This window comes from Mobula birostris, chromosome 10 (genome assembly GCF_030028105.1).
Source record: "Mobula birostris isolate sMobBir1 chromosome 10, sMobBir1.hap1, whole genome shotgun sequence".
NCBI lineage: Eukaryota > Metazoa > Chordata > Chondrichthyes > Myliobatiformes > Myliobatidae > Mobula > Mobula birostris.
The window spans coordinates 5,082,959-5,100,242 of NC_092379.1; the positions used below are offsets into that span (position 1 = coordinate 5,082,959).

General features: G+C 40.0%; 1 protein-coding gene across 2 annotated transcripts in view; it reads right to left on the reverse strand.

The window, feature by feature from the left end:
- The window catches only part of LOC140203776 (striatin-3-like), an 84,594-nt gene that overhangs the window by 54,108 nt on the left and 13,202 nt on the right, over positions 1 to 17,284 (reverse strand). Inside the window, exons 2-4 of one of the 2 annotated variants that reach the window (XM_072269843.1) lie at positions 15,810 to 15,913; positions 14,684 to 14,757; positions 4,458 to 4,539 (exon numbers count right to left, since the gene is read on the reverse strand). In XM_072269843.1, coding sequence (XP_072125944.1) covers positions 4,458 to 4,539; positions 14,684 to 14,757; positions 15,810 to 15,913 — 260 coding nt within the window. Of the gene's footprint in view, positions 1 to 4,457; positions 4,540 to 14,671; positions 14,758 to 15,809; positions 15,914 to 17,284 lie in introns of both variants that reach the window. The other variant, XM_072269842.1, reaches the window with a different exon arrangement.

Here is a 17,284-nt window from a genome sequence, read left to right on the forward strand (position 1 = left end):
GATTTTGTATAGTTTCAATGAAAGTCTTCAAGGAACCAATTTGGCAGTTTAAGATGGTATTGGAGAAACACAGCGACACCTTACAGGCAGCAAACAAATCTACTATCTACTGTATTAATCACAATTTTTCTGGATGACGATCACTACAATTAATAGTCCCTTTCAGGGTTGAACACTTGAACCGCCCGTACAACCTGCCATTTTTGTGGAGTGAACTGATGTCTCAAAAGTGTAGGGCGATACGTAAGAGCCAAATTTAGGTGTTTGGGCCCGTGTCCGCAAGTGAGGAACAGGCCAATGTTTGGCTATTGCCGGAGCGGACTTAGCGATGATTCAAAGCAGCCGAGGCAAGGCAGAGTCGGGGGGGGGGAGAAGTTTAGCTGATTTAAGCACCAGGCCAGGTTGAATATGTCAGCGTGTCACGGCCAGAAGTAAGAGAGGAGCTAGTATTCAGCTCACTGCTTGGCGAGGCTTATTCTCCTCTGCACTGAAACTGTGGCCTGCAACTAATGAGCTCCTGGACCAGCTACGGTGATGACTGGCTTTGTGGCTGTGAACACACTTCCGCGAACTTTATGTCTGAATGGTATGTGCTTATCTTTTATTGCACATTGGGTGTCTGAAGGTCTTTTTTTAATGGGTTCAATTGGGTTTCTTTGTTTTGTGACTGCCTGTAAGGAAATAGTACACATACTTTGTACATAGCATACATACTTTGCTAATAAATGGACTTTGTAGTTTGATCTAAAACTTCAACAGAAAAATTACCTCATAATTCAGAAGTGTGGAAGAAATTACAGACAAGAATGTATGCATATCTAGTGAGTAATCTACTTCTAGTTTAAAATCATGCCTGACAATGACATATTTGGATTTCACTGATCTGATTAATTTTATCGTTCTTTTAAACTACAACCATGTTCTCCAATCTCACTTTCCCTTACAATTCTTAAATCAGAATCAGGTTTCATATCACTGGCATATGTCGTGAAATTTGTTGGCTATGTGGCAACTGTATAACACAATACATGATAATAGAAAACTGAATTACAGTAAGTATACATGTATTAAACAGATAAATTATCTACGTAGTACAAAACAGAAATAAAAAAGTAGTGAGGTAATGCTCATGGGTTCAATGTCCATTCAGAAATCTGACAGCAGAGTGAGTGAGTGAGTGTGTGCTCCTGCCTGATGGTAGCAATGAGAACAAGGCATGACTTGGGTGGTGGGGTCCTCAACGATGGATGATGCCTTTTTGAGGCATTGCTCCTTGAAAATATCTTGGATACTATGGAGCCTAGTGCCTATGGTAGACTGACTAAATTTAAAACTCTGCAGCTTATTTCAACCCTGTGCAGAAGCCACCCCCCTCCATACCAGAGGGCCATGCAGCCCGTCAGAATGCTCTCCATGGTACATCTGTAGAAATTTACGAGTATCTTTGGTGACATACCAAATCTCCTAATGTACAAATGTGCTTCAGTTTTCAAATCAATGCTCATCTTTCCAGAATTCCATGAAGTAGACTTTCAAAATTGCATTTCTGTCCCTGCCTCACCATGTCTCAATAAATTCACAAATACACACTATAAAACTTAAACAATCCTTCTCAACCCATCTACTGCTTTTAAAGTGGCTGTCCACACATTCCTGCTGCCATAACTCTCCCCTAATATCCACTAGTATGATTTCCCAAGGCTTCCTAACCCTTCAAACTTGGACTCTTACTCATCTTGGAGACAAGGTGCTGAGCACGTATCTGTGCCAATACCAAATCATCTACTTCCACTCAGATGCAACTGTGCTTCTGTTCAATAGCTGCTGAAACCTACGTTATTCCTTGAACTCACCTTCCAACTGTCTCTTGGCCAGCCCCCCTATTTTCCATCCTTATCCAGAACCCTGACTTACACTATCCAGCTCTCCCATCAGCCTTATGCCTGATGGTCCAAATCCACCTTGCTTTTAAAATTCCTGTCCCAATCCTCAAATCCCTTCCACAGTCTAACCACTCCTTACCTCTGAAATCTCCCTCCCTCTTCTCTCACAGTCTTCAGTTTTGACATGAGAGACCAGTGACTTCGATTACTCCACTATTCACAACTGGGGTGGCGGGGTGGAGATACGTCTTTACAAAAGGAGATGTGAGGCACTCCTTCCCTCCACTATTCGGCAGGTCACCCTTGAGTAAGGTGTAGCACCTGTTTAGCGACTCCATTTGCATATGCTCCATTTATGATCACAGTCATTAATGCTTTATTTCTGAGAGCTATAGAAACAATGCAAACATTCCTGCACTTGAAATTTTACATTTCAAGTCTACCTCATCAAAACAATGAGTTGAAGAAACTTCCAACTTTACTATTTTCATCACCCCTCTGCCTCATGGGAAGGGAATCACACCCAAAGACAATTGCTTGAGGAACTTTATGGACATGAGGTCTGGAAACCAACTTGGGGAAATAACCTGGATAGGTAAGATCTAAAGGTACAGAAGAATTGATATCACACCAGGAACAGTAATTATCATCAGGCTCCTGAACCTCCGTGTATAACTTAACTTACAACAACTCTGAACTGATTCAACGACCTACATACTCACTTTCAAGGACTCTTTACAACTCAAGTTCTCAGTATTTTTTTTATTTGTAGCTTGTCATTTTTTGCACACCCTTGCCATTAACCGAGGGGTTCATGGACCCCAGGTTGGAAACCCCTGGTCTAGATAGATTACATTGGATTAGCTTTACGTTACATGTACATTGAAACATGCAGTGAAATGTGTCTGTTTGTGTCAGTGACCAACATTGTCTGGGAATGTGTTAGGTGCGCCATGTATCGCCATGCTTCCAGTGTCAACATTGCATGCCTACAACTTGCTTACTAACCCTAACTTGTACATCTGTGGAATATGGGCAGATACCGGAGCACCAGGAGGAAAACCACACCGTAATGGGGAGAACGTACAAACTCTTGATAAACAATGGCAGGAATTGAATACACTTCTTACAGCTGGCACTAAGCGCTACGCTACTGTGCTCACAATGTCTCTATGTATGGCTTTTCAAAGATCCTATTGTATTTTAAAAGTTTGCAAGAAAGTGCGGGGGGGGGGCATGGTAGTGTATTGTTTTACAGTGACCCGGGTTCAATTCCCGTTCTGCCCGTAAGGAGTTTGTACATTTCCCCCGTGACTGCGGGGGTTTCCTCTGTGTGCTCTGGTTTCCTCTCACATACCAAAGACGTATTGGTTGGCAAGTTATCTGGTTATTGTAAATTGTCCCGTGATTAGGCTGGGGTTAAATTGGGGAATTGCTGGGCGGTGTGGCTTGAAGGGCCAGAAGGGGTTATTCTGCACTGTATCTCACTAAATAAAATTAATCTTGAGGTAGTATATGGCAACATATACATATTTTGATAATAAATTTACTTTGAATGTATGGGAAGGAAATGGAAATTGGAGAGAATTAATGGTTGGAGAAGAAGATGACAGAATTACTCCAGCATGACATCCAGGGAATCACGAAGGCTGATATATACTGGCTGTTTTTATGAGATGTTAATACATAAAGCCTACAAGGTTGAACGTTTTCAAAGAACGTCAACCACTAGGTTAAACATGTCTGGCACAAAGTGGTTGTTAATTGGTTGTAGTTTGATTGCTAAAACATTAATGTACAGGCAAGAATGTATTTGTCCAACGTGTCAGAATAGCACAAGCACACTTTAAGATTTTTTTCTGCTTACCTTGGGCATACATTGCAACAGAAATAGATACCACTGCAGGTGCAAAGGTGATTTATCTTTCATAAAGAGATTAGCAGACAAACTGCATAAAAGCTACTTTCCATGAATTGATGACTCTGGGGTTTACTTTAGTGCATAGCACGGAAAGCTGCATTGTCACAGAAAATTTAAATTCTGGTTCCCATTAATTTGCATAAACATCAAACTCCTGATTCAAACAAGTCCTGTTGTTCCAAATTAGCATTTATACACTAGTGAGATGGCCTGTGCTCCCTCTGCTATAGAATTAATGTAAGGTAATACAACAAGTAACTCCACCATGGACAGTCCCAAGCCCTTTTGCGCCGGGAGGTGGGGGGCTTGTAGGCATGCGGGCTAGAAACCCCATCCCGTAAAAACCTAGAGCTATAAAAACACTAACAGAAGCTCCAAAGATCTTATCTCTGGGAGAGGAAGGATAAACAAAGAACCTGGGGACAACTTGAAAGACTGGCGCAGGACAGAGGACCGAGCTGTCATTGGCGACCTATGCCCCAGTAGGGGTGATGGGCTAAGAAGAAGAATACAGCAAGTGTTAGGAAAACCCACAACCATTAAGTTTACTGGTCTTTATGTACTCGACTCTCAGAACCCACCTGGATATCTTTATGCAGCATAACTCTTTCAAAAGAATTTTCTGTTAGAAATAGAGGATAGCAAGTGCTTACTGTCTCAGTAGCTGGCGTCCTTCATTCCATGATGATGGACTGTTCTGTTCTAATGCTGATACATCAAGGCCATTATTTATAACTGAAACACATACACAAAAAAAAAGTTGATTAATGTTGTGCAACCAAACATCCCAAAAATAGTTCCAGAAATAAAAAGTTTGCTGATTTACTTTTGTACCACATAGTGGGGCAGTTATACCTATTGCTACATGGAACGTTTTTGAGCAGGGAGAAAATTGCTTTATTTATTAATAACTTCATTTCAATGGTCACTGGAAAAACAAAACACAAATTAAGCAGAATGATGCTTGCAAGAAAAAAATAAAAAGTTGTCGAAGTAACATAATTTTCTGTTTCAAGTCCAAAAGTAGCTCTGAAAATCAATGCATAAAAGTGACCAGTTACATTCAGGACTTGAAGCAGTTCACCAATATTTTGTCAAATTTGCTGCCTATTCATGCAAGTTTGCTTTCTTGAGGTTGACAATATGGTAGGATAGTACCCTGTTCTGTGTCATTTTTACCTAGATAGATTCAAATAATAAAGGGACAATTCTGGGATTGCATCCATGACCATCCTAGATCTCAGCGCTGCCACATTACCACTGATCAAAACGTGATCAACATATTACCCAAGATATTCCTCAAGATATTAAAGTTGGGTATTTGGCAATGCTGCTAAGATTTAAAGACAGATAGGTGGGACTTTTAAACACAAGAGATTCTGGAAATACAGATGAACACACACACAAAATGCTGCAGGAATCAGATTCAGGTTTAATGTCACCAGCCCATGTCGTGAAATTTGTTGTCTTTGAGGCAGCAGCACAATGCAATACATAATAATTAAAAATTGTAAGTTACAGTACGGACATATATTAAATAGTCAAATTAAATAAGTAGCAAAAAAATAGAAATAAAAAAGTAGTGAGGTGGTGTTCATGGGTTCAATGACCATTTAGAAATCAGATGGCAGAAGGGAAAAAGGTGTTCCTGAATCATTGAGTAGGTCAAGCAGCATCTATGAAGAGAAATAAACAATCAATTCTTTTGATTGAGAATGTTAATCAGGTCTGTGGTCCTGGCCTGAAACGGGAGGCGAGATGAGAGCCCAAGTCAATTTTCTCAGGTAATACCAAAGGACTGGCATTACAACAATCAGGACAATCTGCTCATTACATAGAAACATAGAAAATTACTAAGAACATTACTAAGAACAGTTTATTTTTTTTAAATATTTTTTATATATTACAAAGAAAAAAAACAAAAAAAAAGCACAATTACAAAAACCATGACCTTAACAAAATTTAATTAAATATTGAACAGCAAAAGGGAGAAAAATATAAAGGCAGAAGTAAACATACACAGCAGAGGTGCACCACACCAAAAAACCTCAGTCCTCACCCCGTAAGAAAGTCCAATACAGGGCCCCATATCCTTTCAAAAATGTTCCCTCTGTCCTCATTACATAGTCTCAGTTTTTCCAAATGTAAAGTATTTGCCAGTTCTCTCAGCCACGGATTGTACGTAGGCACAGAGTCCATTTTCCACATTTGCAGGATTAACTTCTTAGCAATCACCATGCCAAACAATACAGCCTTTTTTCTCATACTTATTGGCTGAAGATAGAAAGCTTGTTGCTTCAAGGATGGCTATGAGCGGGTCTGGTTCCCACCGCTTCCCAAAAGCCTCAGAGAAACAGTGAAAAATACTTTTCCAGTATGCATAAAGCTTACAACATGACCAGACTGAATGTGACAAGTTACTGTTCACAGATTACAAACTGGTGAAACATCAGGGTAGCAGTTGTGCAACTTTTCTTTGGAATAATGAAGTCTATGTATTGTTTTAAACTGTATAAGTCTGTGTCTGACGTTGACCGAACAATCATGTATACTCTTTAAACACTCGTCCCAGGCCTCCTCTGTCAGTTCTGTACCCAATTCATCCACCCAAGACCTGCAGTATTCACCCGAGCTCCACAATGTAGGATCTGATAAAAACAGGACACCGCACTACGAGTAACAGGATCAAATTTATTTATTGCCTCTAGGGACTCATGTTTGTCTAAAACTTCGAAGTTAGGTATATATTTCCTAACATAATCTCGAATTTGTAAATATCTTAAAAAAACTAGATGCAGGGATATTGTAAACTGCTTGTAACTGTGTAAATGAGGCAAAGTTTCCTTCAATATATAGGTCACCTACACTACAGATGCCTCTCTGTTTCCAGGTAGAAAAAACAGTATCATTCAGGCCAGGCAAAAAGAAATGATTGTCACAAATCGGAGTGTTAATATAAGTTTTTGGGGCCTTAATGTGTAGTTGAATCTACTTCCAAATTCTTATAGTGTTGCCAACCACGAAGCTGTTACTAAAATGAGACATTAACTGCAGTGGGGCTATTAAAGAGAGCTGGTAAGGAAGTCTTCTTACAAAGCACTCGCTCTATGAGTAACCATGCTGGGCACGAATCTGAGGTAGAGGGTGGGCCTTTTTTCCACCATGCAAGAATGGATAGGTGGGCAGCTCAGTAATACATTTTAACGTTCAGTAGGGCAAAACCACCTGTTTCCTTAGGCTTTGACAAGTGCTTTTTAGTAATTCTAATGGTTTTATAATTCCAAATGAAGGGTATAATAATTGAATCCAATTGCTTAAAATATGACAGAGGAATAAAACATGGAACTGACTGGAAAAGATGAAGAAATTATGGCAGTACAATTATCTTGACTGCATTAACCCTCCCCACCAAAGAAATTGGAAGGGTTTTCCAAAAGTCAATATTGTGTTTAACCTGCTCAACTTCGTTTCGCCAATTCACTTGCAAAAGGTCATCTGGGTTTTTTGTAATAGTCACACCAAGATAGGAAAAAAAGGGCCTATTCTGCACTGTATCTCAATATATAAATAAAAAACAGGTTCCTGGTTGAACCTTAACGTGATTGTGGTGAAATTTATTGAGCAGTTATCAATCTTGGACATTGTTTCTGACTTCTCATTTCTTTAAGATAACTGGCACAGTCCAAAATCATAACAGTTTGATTACATTTTTCACAATAGCATATACAGGGAGTCTCCAGGTTACAACAGGGTCCTATTTTTGACTTCATTCATAAACCAAGCTGATTGCAAGTTGGAAATTAACACCGTACAGGAAATGATCGCAGGAATAGCTGTAATGGGTAATAGCTGTAATGAGTAAGCATGGGAAATGTGAATGCCAGCGGGCTTCAGTGAGTGAGTGAGTCCGTTCAGTGTTCTCAGCTCTGCTCAACTTGACTCAGCCTCCAATCGTTGTAGCTTAGAGGGAGGAGGGAGAAGGCAGTACATGGAAAAAACATTTTCCCAACTGGCAAGCCCCTCCCCATCCATCTGGCCAAGCTCCCAAATACTTATATGTATGTGGAAGATGTCCATGAATCAGGCATTGTAACCTGAGGAGGGTCTGTATCCCCAAACTTTTATTGCAGAAAAAGTAATTAGGAAAGCCAGCAGAATGTTTTTTGTTAATCGCTAAGGGAGTTATCAAGCAAAAGTAGGGAAATTAGGATTCAGTTATACAGGACAGTATTGCAACTACATCTGGCAGGAGTTCCCAACTGATGGTCCACGGACCCCTCTGTGAACAGTAGGGGTAAAAAAGTTGGGAATCCCTGGTAGAATATTGGTCTCCTTACTCTATATAACGCAGCATACAAATGCAGCAACAGTTCAAGGAGAGTACATGATTGAAGGATGTAAGCTCCTGAGAAGTCGTGACAGGAAATTATAAACAAAAGAATCTGCAGATGCTAGAAATCTGCAGTAACATATACAAGATGCTGGAGGAACTCGGCAGGTCAGGCAGCATCTCTGGAGACCTGAGGAAGGGTCTCAGCCTGAAACTTCATCTCTTTATTCCTCTCCATAGACGTTGCTCAACCTGCTGAATTCCTTCACCATTTTTGTGCGTGACATGAGATTTCCTCTTGTGGGATAATTGAGAACCAGGAAATTGCAGTTTAATAATAAGGATCATTTATCAAAGCTGAGGTGAGGTGAAATTTTTCCAACATAGAAGCTGCGTATTTAGAATGAATTTTGCCAAGGGACGATGATGCCAGAACTTTTACATACTTACATGACAGACACAGATTTGATACACAAATAAGCTGGTGAGTTGAAAGGTTACTAGGGGTAGATGGGAAAGCACAGCCGGTTAAAAAATAGATCAGACACCATCTTGCTGATGGCTTCAGAGACTTAATGGCCAACTCCACATTCATATCTTCATAGAAGTCCAATTAAAGCAGAAATTCCCAACCATTTTACATGCCATGGAACCTTACCACCAACCTAGGGGTCCGTGGACCTCAGGTTGGGAACCCCTGAATTAGAGCATTAAATAGGATTTGAATGCCTCTCTGCAAATTGGGGACTTTGCTATTGCCTGCATGGTGGGTGGTGGGGGTTGATGCTTTCTGCTGGAGTAAGTGGAGGGAGGGGAGGGGGCAGAATTGATGCTTTGCTGCTGCTTGTGCATGGGAAGGGGGCTTTGATGACCTACGTTTTTCTGTCATTCATTCTTTGGGGTTTTCTTCCATTTTGTGGATGTTTGTGAAGAGTAAGAATTTCAAGTTGTAAACTGTATACGTTTTCTGATATTAAATGGAACCACTGAAATCCACAGAAGATCTTAAAGGCAAGCCTAGAATTGTGCAATTTAGAATTCCAAAGTGTTTAATGGATGCTATTAACACAAATATTTATTACGTAACATTTCACTTAGCAACAAATCACAATTTAATTTGAAAGTAATTCTGCTTTCCAGAAAATTTAACCAGTAGAGGTCCAAATTAACTGTTCTTTCTATGGGTACAGACATAGCACTAAGCTCTGATACACACTACAGAAGGATTCCCAGTTTCCAGTCTGACTGGAGTTAAACAATATAAGACCATAAAACCGTCATGGCTGATTCATTTTCCCTTTCAGCCCCAATCTTCTGCCTTCTCCCCGTATCCCCTCATGCCCTGAACAATCAAGGATCTATCAACCTACATAAGGACTTGGCCTCCACAGCTGCCTGTGTCAACAAATTCCACAGATTCACCACTCTCTGACTTAGGAAATTCCTCCTTATCACCCAATGAATCTGAATCAAATTTATCACTGACAAACAGTGGTACTACAAAGTCTGTAAACCCTTCAGAATTTTCTCTATTTCTGAATAAATATGACCCAAAATGTGATCGGATCTTCATGCAAGTCCTAAAACTAGACTAGACAAAGAGAACCCAATTAAGTAAATAACATAAAAAAATTATACTTTTTCATTTGTATGATGTGAAACTTGTTGCTTTACAGTATAAAAGACAAAAAATATATACAAATTACAAAACTAAACAGTGCAAATCTTAAGTGTTCCCAGAACATTCAGAAATCTGATGACGGAGGGGAAGAGGCTGTTCCTAAATCATTGTGTGTGGGTTCTCAAGCTCCTGTATCTCCTCCTTGATGCAATTAACAAGGAGGCAGGCCTCAGAAGGTGAGGATCCTGAATGATGGATGCCATCTTCCTGAGACACTGCCTCTTGAACGCATAATGGAGAGGTTGTCCTTTATTTCACATCCTTGATAGTTGTAGATTCAGCCCACAGGTGAAGTCCTCCCAACCACTGAGCACATCTACATGGAACATTGCCATAGAAAAGCAGCATCCATCATCAAAGATCTTCACCAACTAGGCCATGGTTTTTTCTCACTGCCATCATCAGGTAGAAGGTACAAGTGCCTCAGGACTCACACCACCAAGTTCAAGAACAGTTACGACCCCACAACCATCGGGCACTTGAATAAAAGGGGATAGCTACAGTCCCAAAATGCTGGAGGTACTCAGCAGGACAGGCATCTACGGAAAAGAGTACAGTTGACGTTTCAGGCCGAAACGTCAACTGTACTCTTTTCCATAGATGCTGCCTGGCCTGCTGAGTTCCTTCAGTGTTTTGTGTGTGTTGCTCTGATTTCCAGTATCTGCAGATTTTCTCTTGTGATAACTACACTCATTCTACTTCTGGTGTTTCTACAACCGATGGACACTCTATCTTATTATTTCATGTTCTCACTATTTATTGCTATTTACTTATATTTGCATTTGCAGAGTTTGTTGTTCATTGATCCTGTTTACAGTTACTGTTCTATACATTTGCTAAAAGTATGCCCGCAGAAAAAAGAATCTCAGGGTTGTATGTGGTGACCTGTATGTACTCTGATAATAAATTTTACTTTGATCTTTGGTTGTGCTCTTGATGGGCTGTGGAGCTGGCTGAGTCTATAACCCTCTGCAGCCTCTTGCAGTTCTGCACACTGGAGGCTCCATACCAGTGCAATCAATCATAATATTCTCCACCAAAATTTATGAGCCACTGGTGACCAATCAATTCTTTGTGATTGCAACCAAGATGCTGACACCCAGCAACTTGAAGCTGCTCACCCTTCCACTGCTGATCCCATAATGAGAACTGGCGTGTGTCCTCCCGACTTCCCCTGAAATCCACAATCAGCTCCGTGGTCTTTCTGGACTTGGGTGGGAGTGTGTTGCAACATCAATCAACCAGCTAAACTATCTAAACTCTTATAAGCCTTCTCCTCACCATATGAGCATTTACCAACAAGTGGTGCAATCAGGAAATTTATGGATGGCATTTGAGCTCCCCTTAGCCAGGCTATAATGAGCGTAGAGATGACTGAGCAATGGGCTAAGCGGGCATCCTTGAGGATGCTTCCTCAAGGTATTAACAGTCAGCAAAGAGATGTTATTACCCATCCACACTGGGCTCTAACTGACATAAGCAGTCTAACTCAAGGTACTGGGGAAAGAAGAGATCAGCAGCCTACATGTGCCAATGGAACGGCAGATAACCACAAGGATCTCCACAGGTAAGTGTTCTGCCAACAATCTGTAGTCAGCGGGTCCATGGATTCAAATGCAAACATATGGCACACTGGTGGCACAGTGTTTACTGGACTGGTAAGCCAAAGGCTTATTTGCGTTAACAATATGGACTTAATAGCTTTCAATTTGAAACTGCTAATTGTATAATTCTAGGTTTGCCTGTTGGAGATACTAAAATGTTTCAGAGAGATCTAATTGCTATTTAATGTATTAATTTAGTAAATTTGAATACATCAATGACAGCTAATGGAAGACTTACTGTCAAATAATTTTGACCTCTTCCGAATTGGAAGAGGCAAGAGGATGTAAATAATGCTTATTGCCATCAGAATCAGGTTTATTATCACTGAAATATGTTATTGTGGCAGCAGTACAGAGCAATACATATATAAAATAAAGTTACAATAGTATTTTATATGTTACAATAAGAAATATCTTCCAAGAGGATCACAATCCTGTCGTTAGGTTTGGAGGCTTACGGGCATCAACGACCAGGAGAATAATGTTGGCTGGAGTCAGGGCTTTATGCTTTGGCTCTTGGTGGGGTTACCCATGCTAAAAGGTCAAACGGTAGAGAACAGACTAAGAGCAGTCCATCCATCCTTCATGTTCGGGGGTTCAGCTCAGGGCTAACCACCCTCACTGGTAAAACAAAACTATTATGAAAACAGCAATGAAGAATCTTCTACATCTGACTACAATGGTGTTCCTGAATCTCCACATGGGACATGCATGACTGACAGTAGTGAAAATCGAGAGAAAACCTACTGACATGATGAAGGAAGTCTTGAAAGCCATCAGAGATGGAGGACCTTCACTGCTGCCCTAAGTGCCAACAGCATAATAGGCAATAAGCTAAGCTAGTAAGAAAATAAATAAATTATATACATAAAAGATAGGTAGTGCAAAAAGAGAGAGAGTGTTCACGGGTTTCAAAGTTATTAAATGTTCACCAAAATATCCAGTGGATTTCATCAGAAACATGCAAGTTGCTTGACCTAGTTGTTAGCAGAGCGTTATGGAAGTTCATTGAAAAAATCTTCCAGTGGCCGGAATCATGTCTGACAGGAAGGTTGGAAGTCACCAGGCACCACAGTCCCAGGAGCTCCTTATAGATGCAGCCTTAGATGACAGTCCAATAGTCCAATATCTGTGTCATCAATGATTTTTTTCCTCTGCAGTAATCTCTGAAACAGAGGCTGTTTGTTGTTTATTTCCAGTCTGTCACAACTCCTCAGATGGCCAGACTGCCCATGCCAGCCTCACAGATAGGCACAAAATTACAATGATGACTGGTACCCATGTAATTTAAATTCAGTAGAATGTTATTTTTTTTACAAAAATCTAGTCTTAATAATGATGACAATGTAACTGGCAAGAATATTCTAAAAGCACAACTGGGTCATTAATGTCCTTCAGCATAGGAAATCTGTTGTCCTTTCCCAGTTTGCCCCAGAAGCTGCTTAACAAGCCATTTAGTTAAAACACTTCCCCTACTGTAAAACAAAAAAAGGGACAAATATGGTACCAAACTAGGTGTCAAATTCAAGCATGGCAAACTCATGCCCAACTCAACCAATCTACTGATACTAAGGTTTCCGTCACAAACATCTGATGACTAGTGCCCAAATTAGAAAACTAGGTCAGATTTACAACCTGGTATAGTCATGATCATAGAATTGTACCCTTTATAGAATGTGACATCGGAACCCCTAAATAATCCTGTGACATCAACAGGACAGAGGCACCAGAGGTGGGAGTAGAGTGGCATACAGAGGAGAAACCTCAAAGTGGTCACTGACCTCAGACCATAAAAGACATAGGAGCAGAATTAGGCCATTTGGCCATTGAGCCTGCTCTGCCATTCCATCATGGCTGATTTCTTACCCCTCTCAATGCCATTCTCCTGTCTTCTCCCCATATCTCATCATGCTCATACTAATCAAGAATTTATCACTGTCTGTATTAAATATACCCAATGACTTGGCCTCTACAGCCATCTGTGGCAGTGAATTCCAGATTCACTACCCTCTGGCTAAAGAAATTCCTCCTCATCTCTGTTCTGAAGGGATGTCCTTGTATTCCAAGGTTGTGTACTCTGGTCCTAGACTCCCCCATTGCAAGAAACATCCTCACCACATCCACTCTATTTAGGCCTTTCAATAATCAATAGGTTTCAATAAGATCCGCCCTCATTCTTCAAAACCCCAGCGAGTACAGGCTCAGAGATATCAATCTGCAGCCTCACAGCTCCAGGTTCAAATCTGACTTCCAATGCTGTCTATGTAGAGCGTATTCACATCTTCCATCATCTTTAGGATTTCGTTGACCTTAAAGCAGGGGCCCCCAACCTGGAGTTCACTGACCCATTGCTCAACGGTATTGGTCCATGGCATAAAGTAGGCTGGGAATCCCTGTCCTAAAGACATGTGGGCTAGGACTGTATAGTGGATCAAAAAGACAGGGTGTCAGGACCAGAGGCGAAGGTCTGGCCAGTTCTGCTCGCTTCTCTGTGACGTTTTACTCCATTCTTTGCTGCATTGAGGCTGAGGCTTGAAGCCTGCTCTGGGTCTTGTGTCCGAGGACTCACTTTCCTGCTAAATGCTATTTGCTTACTTTTACTGCTTGCACGATTTGTTTTTTTTCCCCCCCTCTCGCTACACACTGGGTGTTGACAGTCATTTTCTTTAAATGAGTTCTTTTGGGTTTCTTGCTTAGTGGCTGTCTGTAAGGAGACGAATCTCAAAGTTGCATTGTTAATAAATGTACTTTGAACTTTTCAGTGTGGATGAATGGTCAGATCTAGCGAGGTGAGGCGGAGTTGATTGGAACAAGAGGGAAGAATACGAACTGGAATTAGTGTAAATTGGTGCTTGATGACTGGCGTGCACTTGGTTGCTGTGGACCTGTTTCTGTGCCATATAACATAAGTACCCAACAGAGGGCAAGGCACAGAAGCTGTGATCCAAACCCAAGTCATAGGACGTTAACTTTTGATATCCCACAGGACCCATAAGGCCAATCTCAAATTAAGTCCAGATTCTAATGTATTAACAATTTCAAAAGGGCCAAAATGCACTCTATATAGTTCTAGAGGACATGGCAATGACACTGCCAGAGAATGGAGAGAGTGTGCGGCATTAACAATTCAGTGCCTTGGAACAGTTTTCCTTATTTTAGGCCCAGAAAAAAAGCTTACAGATCACTTCACCTACAAATGCATATAAAAGCATCTCTAACTGTATTAATTGGTTCATAATAAAAGATGCATACTTTCTCGAGTACCTGATTCGGGTGCATCTGTCTTTGTGTCACCTTGGACTGGTTCAGTTCCGTATTTCAGCTTGTGATACTTCGTCCTAGAAAAGAAAAATTGAAACAAAAATGTTCTAATATTAAATAGGTGAGACATTTATAAAACATCCAAGTTAAGGGATTTAAAACATGGGAGGCAGAGAAGGAGTGCCAGGGACGGGGGTGGGGGGAGAAGAGTGGCTCAGATGCAGACACACCCAGACTAAGGCACCAGGCAAGGTTATTTGATTTACAAAGAATTGGTTTATTAATCGTTGTAGAATGTCTCTCTGGAGCTTCCTGCTCCCTCCCCTCTTTCTTCCCCTTTCCCCAACCATGACTCCCCTCTCTCTGCCCTCTTCCTACTCTCAGATCACAATAGAGACCCATATCAGAATCAGGTTTATCAACACTCACATATGTCATGAAATTCCTTGGGTTTTTTTGCACAGCAGTAGTGTTCCTTTCTATAGATGTTGCCTGACCTACTGAGTTCCTCTAGCATTTTGCGTGTGTCACTCCCAATTCTTTCTAAGATGAGTTAGCCGAAGTGAAGTATTAAAATTAAGTACTAAGTAGAAAACACCTATTCCCACAGAAGAATTGTTTGGTTAGTCACTACAAGCTCACTTCTCTTTCTGCTGTAACAAAATATATTCGTGCTTGATATAAAGACAAACTACTTTGATCATTTTTATTATATGGAACTCAATAGTTTCTAGTTTTTCCAAGTTCTATTTGAGTTATTTTTAAACATTTTCCATAAAAGGAGCTTAGCTTTTGGAGCAAATGTTATTAAAAGCCAGATTTTAAAAAAACAGGAAATGTTTAAAAGGCCAGACAACACTTGTGGGGAGAAAATACAGAGCAATTTCAGGTCATTTTAATTTTGATCAGAACTAGGAAAAGTCAGGTGTAAACAAGTTGAAAGTTGCAAAGTAATGGGGAAAGGAAGCAAAGAACAAAAAGTTAAGTCCGTGAAAGGATGGAAGACTACAGCGCCAGAGGGATTAAACAGTAAAATGGTTTGGCTATATGAAAGAGGAAGCCAAGCAATTATGTGTCATTTCAGGTAATTTCAAACAGGAAGGGTGGAGACAGAAAAATTGCAACTCACCTTTCTTGTTTCAAGGCATATTCAAGCATCTTAATTCTCCGGACTAAATCCTTCTTAAGATTCTCCTGACCTTTTCTCTCTCCTTGGAGAAAGGAGACACGTGCCTGAATAATAAAAGCCAATTATCATTGAAGTAATGGTAAAGCATACTACAATAAAATTATTAACCTATTGTGAAGCATATGGCTCTCTGACTTGAAGTAAATTGCTGTATAACATCAGCAATTTTTTATGATTTGGATTTCAACAGTTTGCTGTTTTATTTTAGTAACATATTCAGCAAGAGCTCAAAATAACCAAACAGAATTTCTAAATGACCATATGAAAAATCTGCTGCCATCAGGTAGAAGGTACAACAGTCTCAGAACAGTTACTACCCCTCAACCATCAGGCTCTTGAATAAAAGGGTATAAGTACACTCACTTGCATATCCATTGAGATGTTCCCATAACCAATGATCTCACTTTAAGTAATCTTTATTGCATTCTCATGTTCTCGTTATTTATTGCTATTTATTTATATTTGCATTTACACAGTTTGTTGTCTTATGCACTCTGGTTGATCTTTCAATGATCCAGTTACAGATACTATTAGATAGATTTCTACTTTTGAACTTTGAATTAATAAAAAGATCTTTTAATGCAGTGTTGGGATTACAATTCCTAGAAGAACAGGAGTGTTTAATGAACATTGACTAAGAATTTAATTGTGATTTAAGTGTCTCTTTAGATTATTTTTCAAGAATTCCATCCATTATTGATTCTAAATAAACCCAATAGAAATTCCAAATCTCAAGTAGTTTTTGTTTTAGGTTGTTGATGGCCACAACACTAGCCATGAATTGATCTTGAAGAGCATTTAAATTTCAATAAAGTGCAATGGTCGATATGCAAAATTATCATTAAATCTCCACCTGACCCAGGAGATTTACTTAACAACATGATAAACCGCAAAGGCCTTGACCTTTGAAATTTAACTACTGTGCAGACTTCCATGTCAATACTCCTGGTGGGGGAATCAGTCACACAGAGTTAAATTGTATTAGCTTAAGAGCAATTCTTCCCAAAAAGACTTACATAAGCCAAGTGATAACATGATAAAACTGTGACTAAATATGTATTATTTAAATACAGGTTTCCCCCACCATCTGAAGGTAGAGCATTCCTATGAACTGGTTCATAAGCCGGAATGTCGTAAAGCGAAGAAGCAATTACCATTTATTTATATGGAAAAATTTTGTGAGCATTCACAGACCCAAAAATAACCTACCAAATCATGCCAAATAACAGATAAAACCTAAAATAACAGTAACATACAGTAAAAGCAGGAATGATATGATAAATACACAGCCTATATAAAGTAGAAATACTTTTCCACAATCATTGCCTGAACTGTTCTCCGTAGCGAAAATCTCACGCAAGTGCTCTCGGCAAAAACACGGTGCAAGCGCTCTCCAGTAACCTTTAAGCTATGAA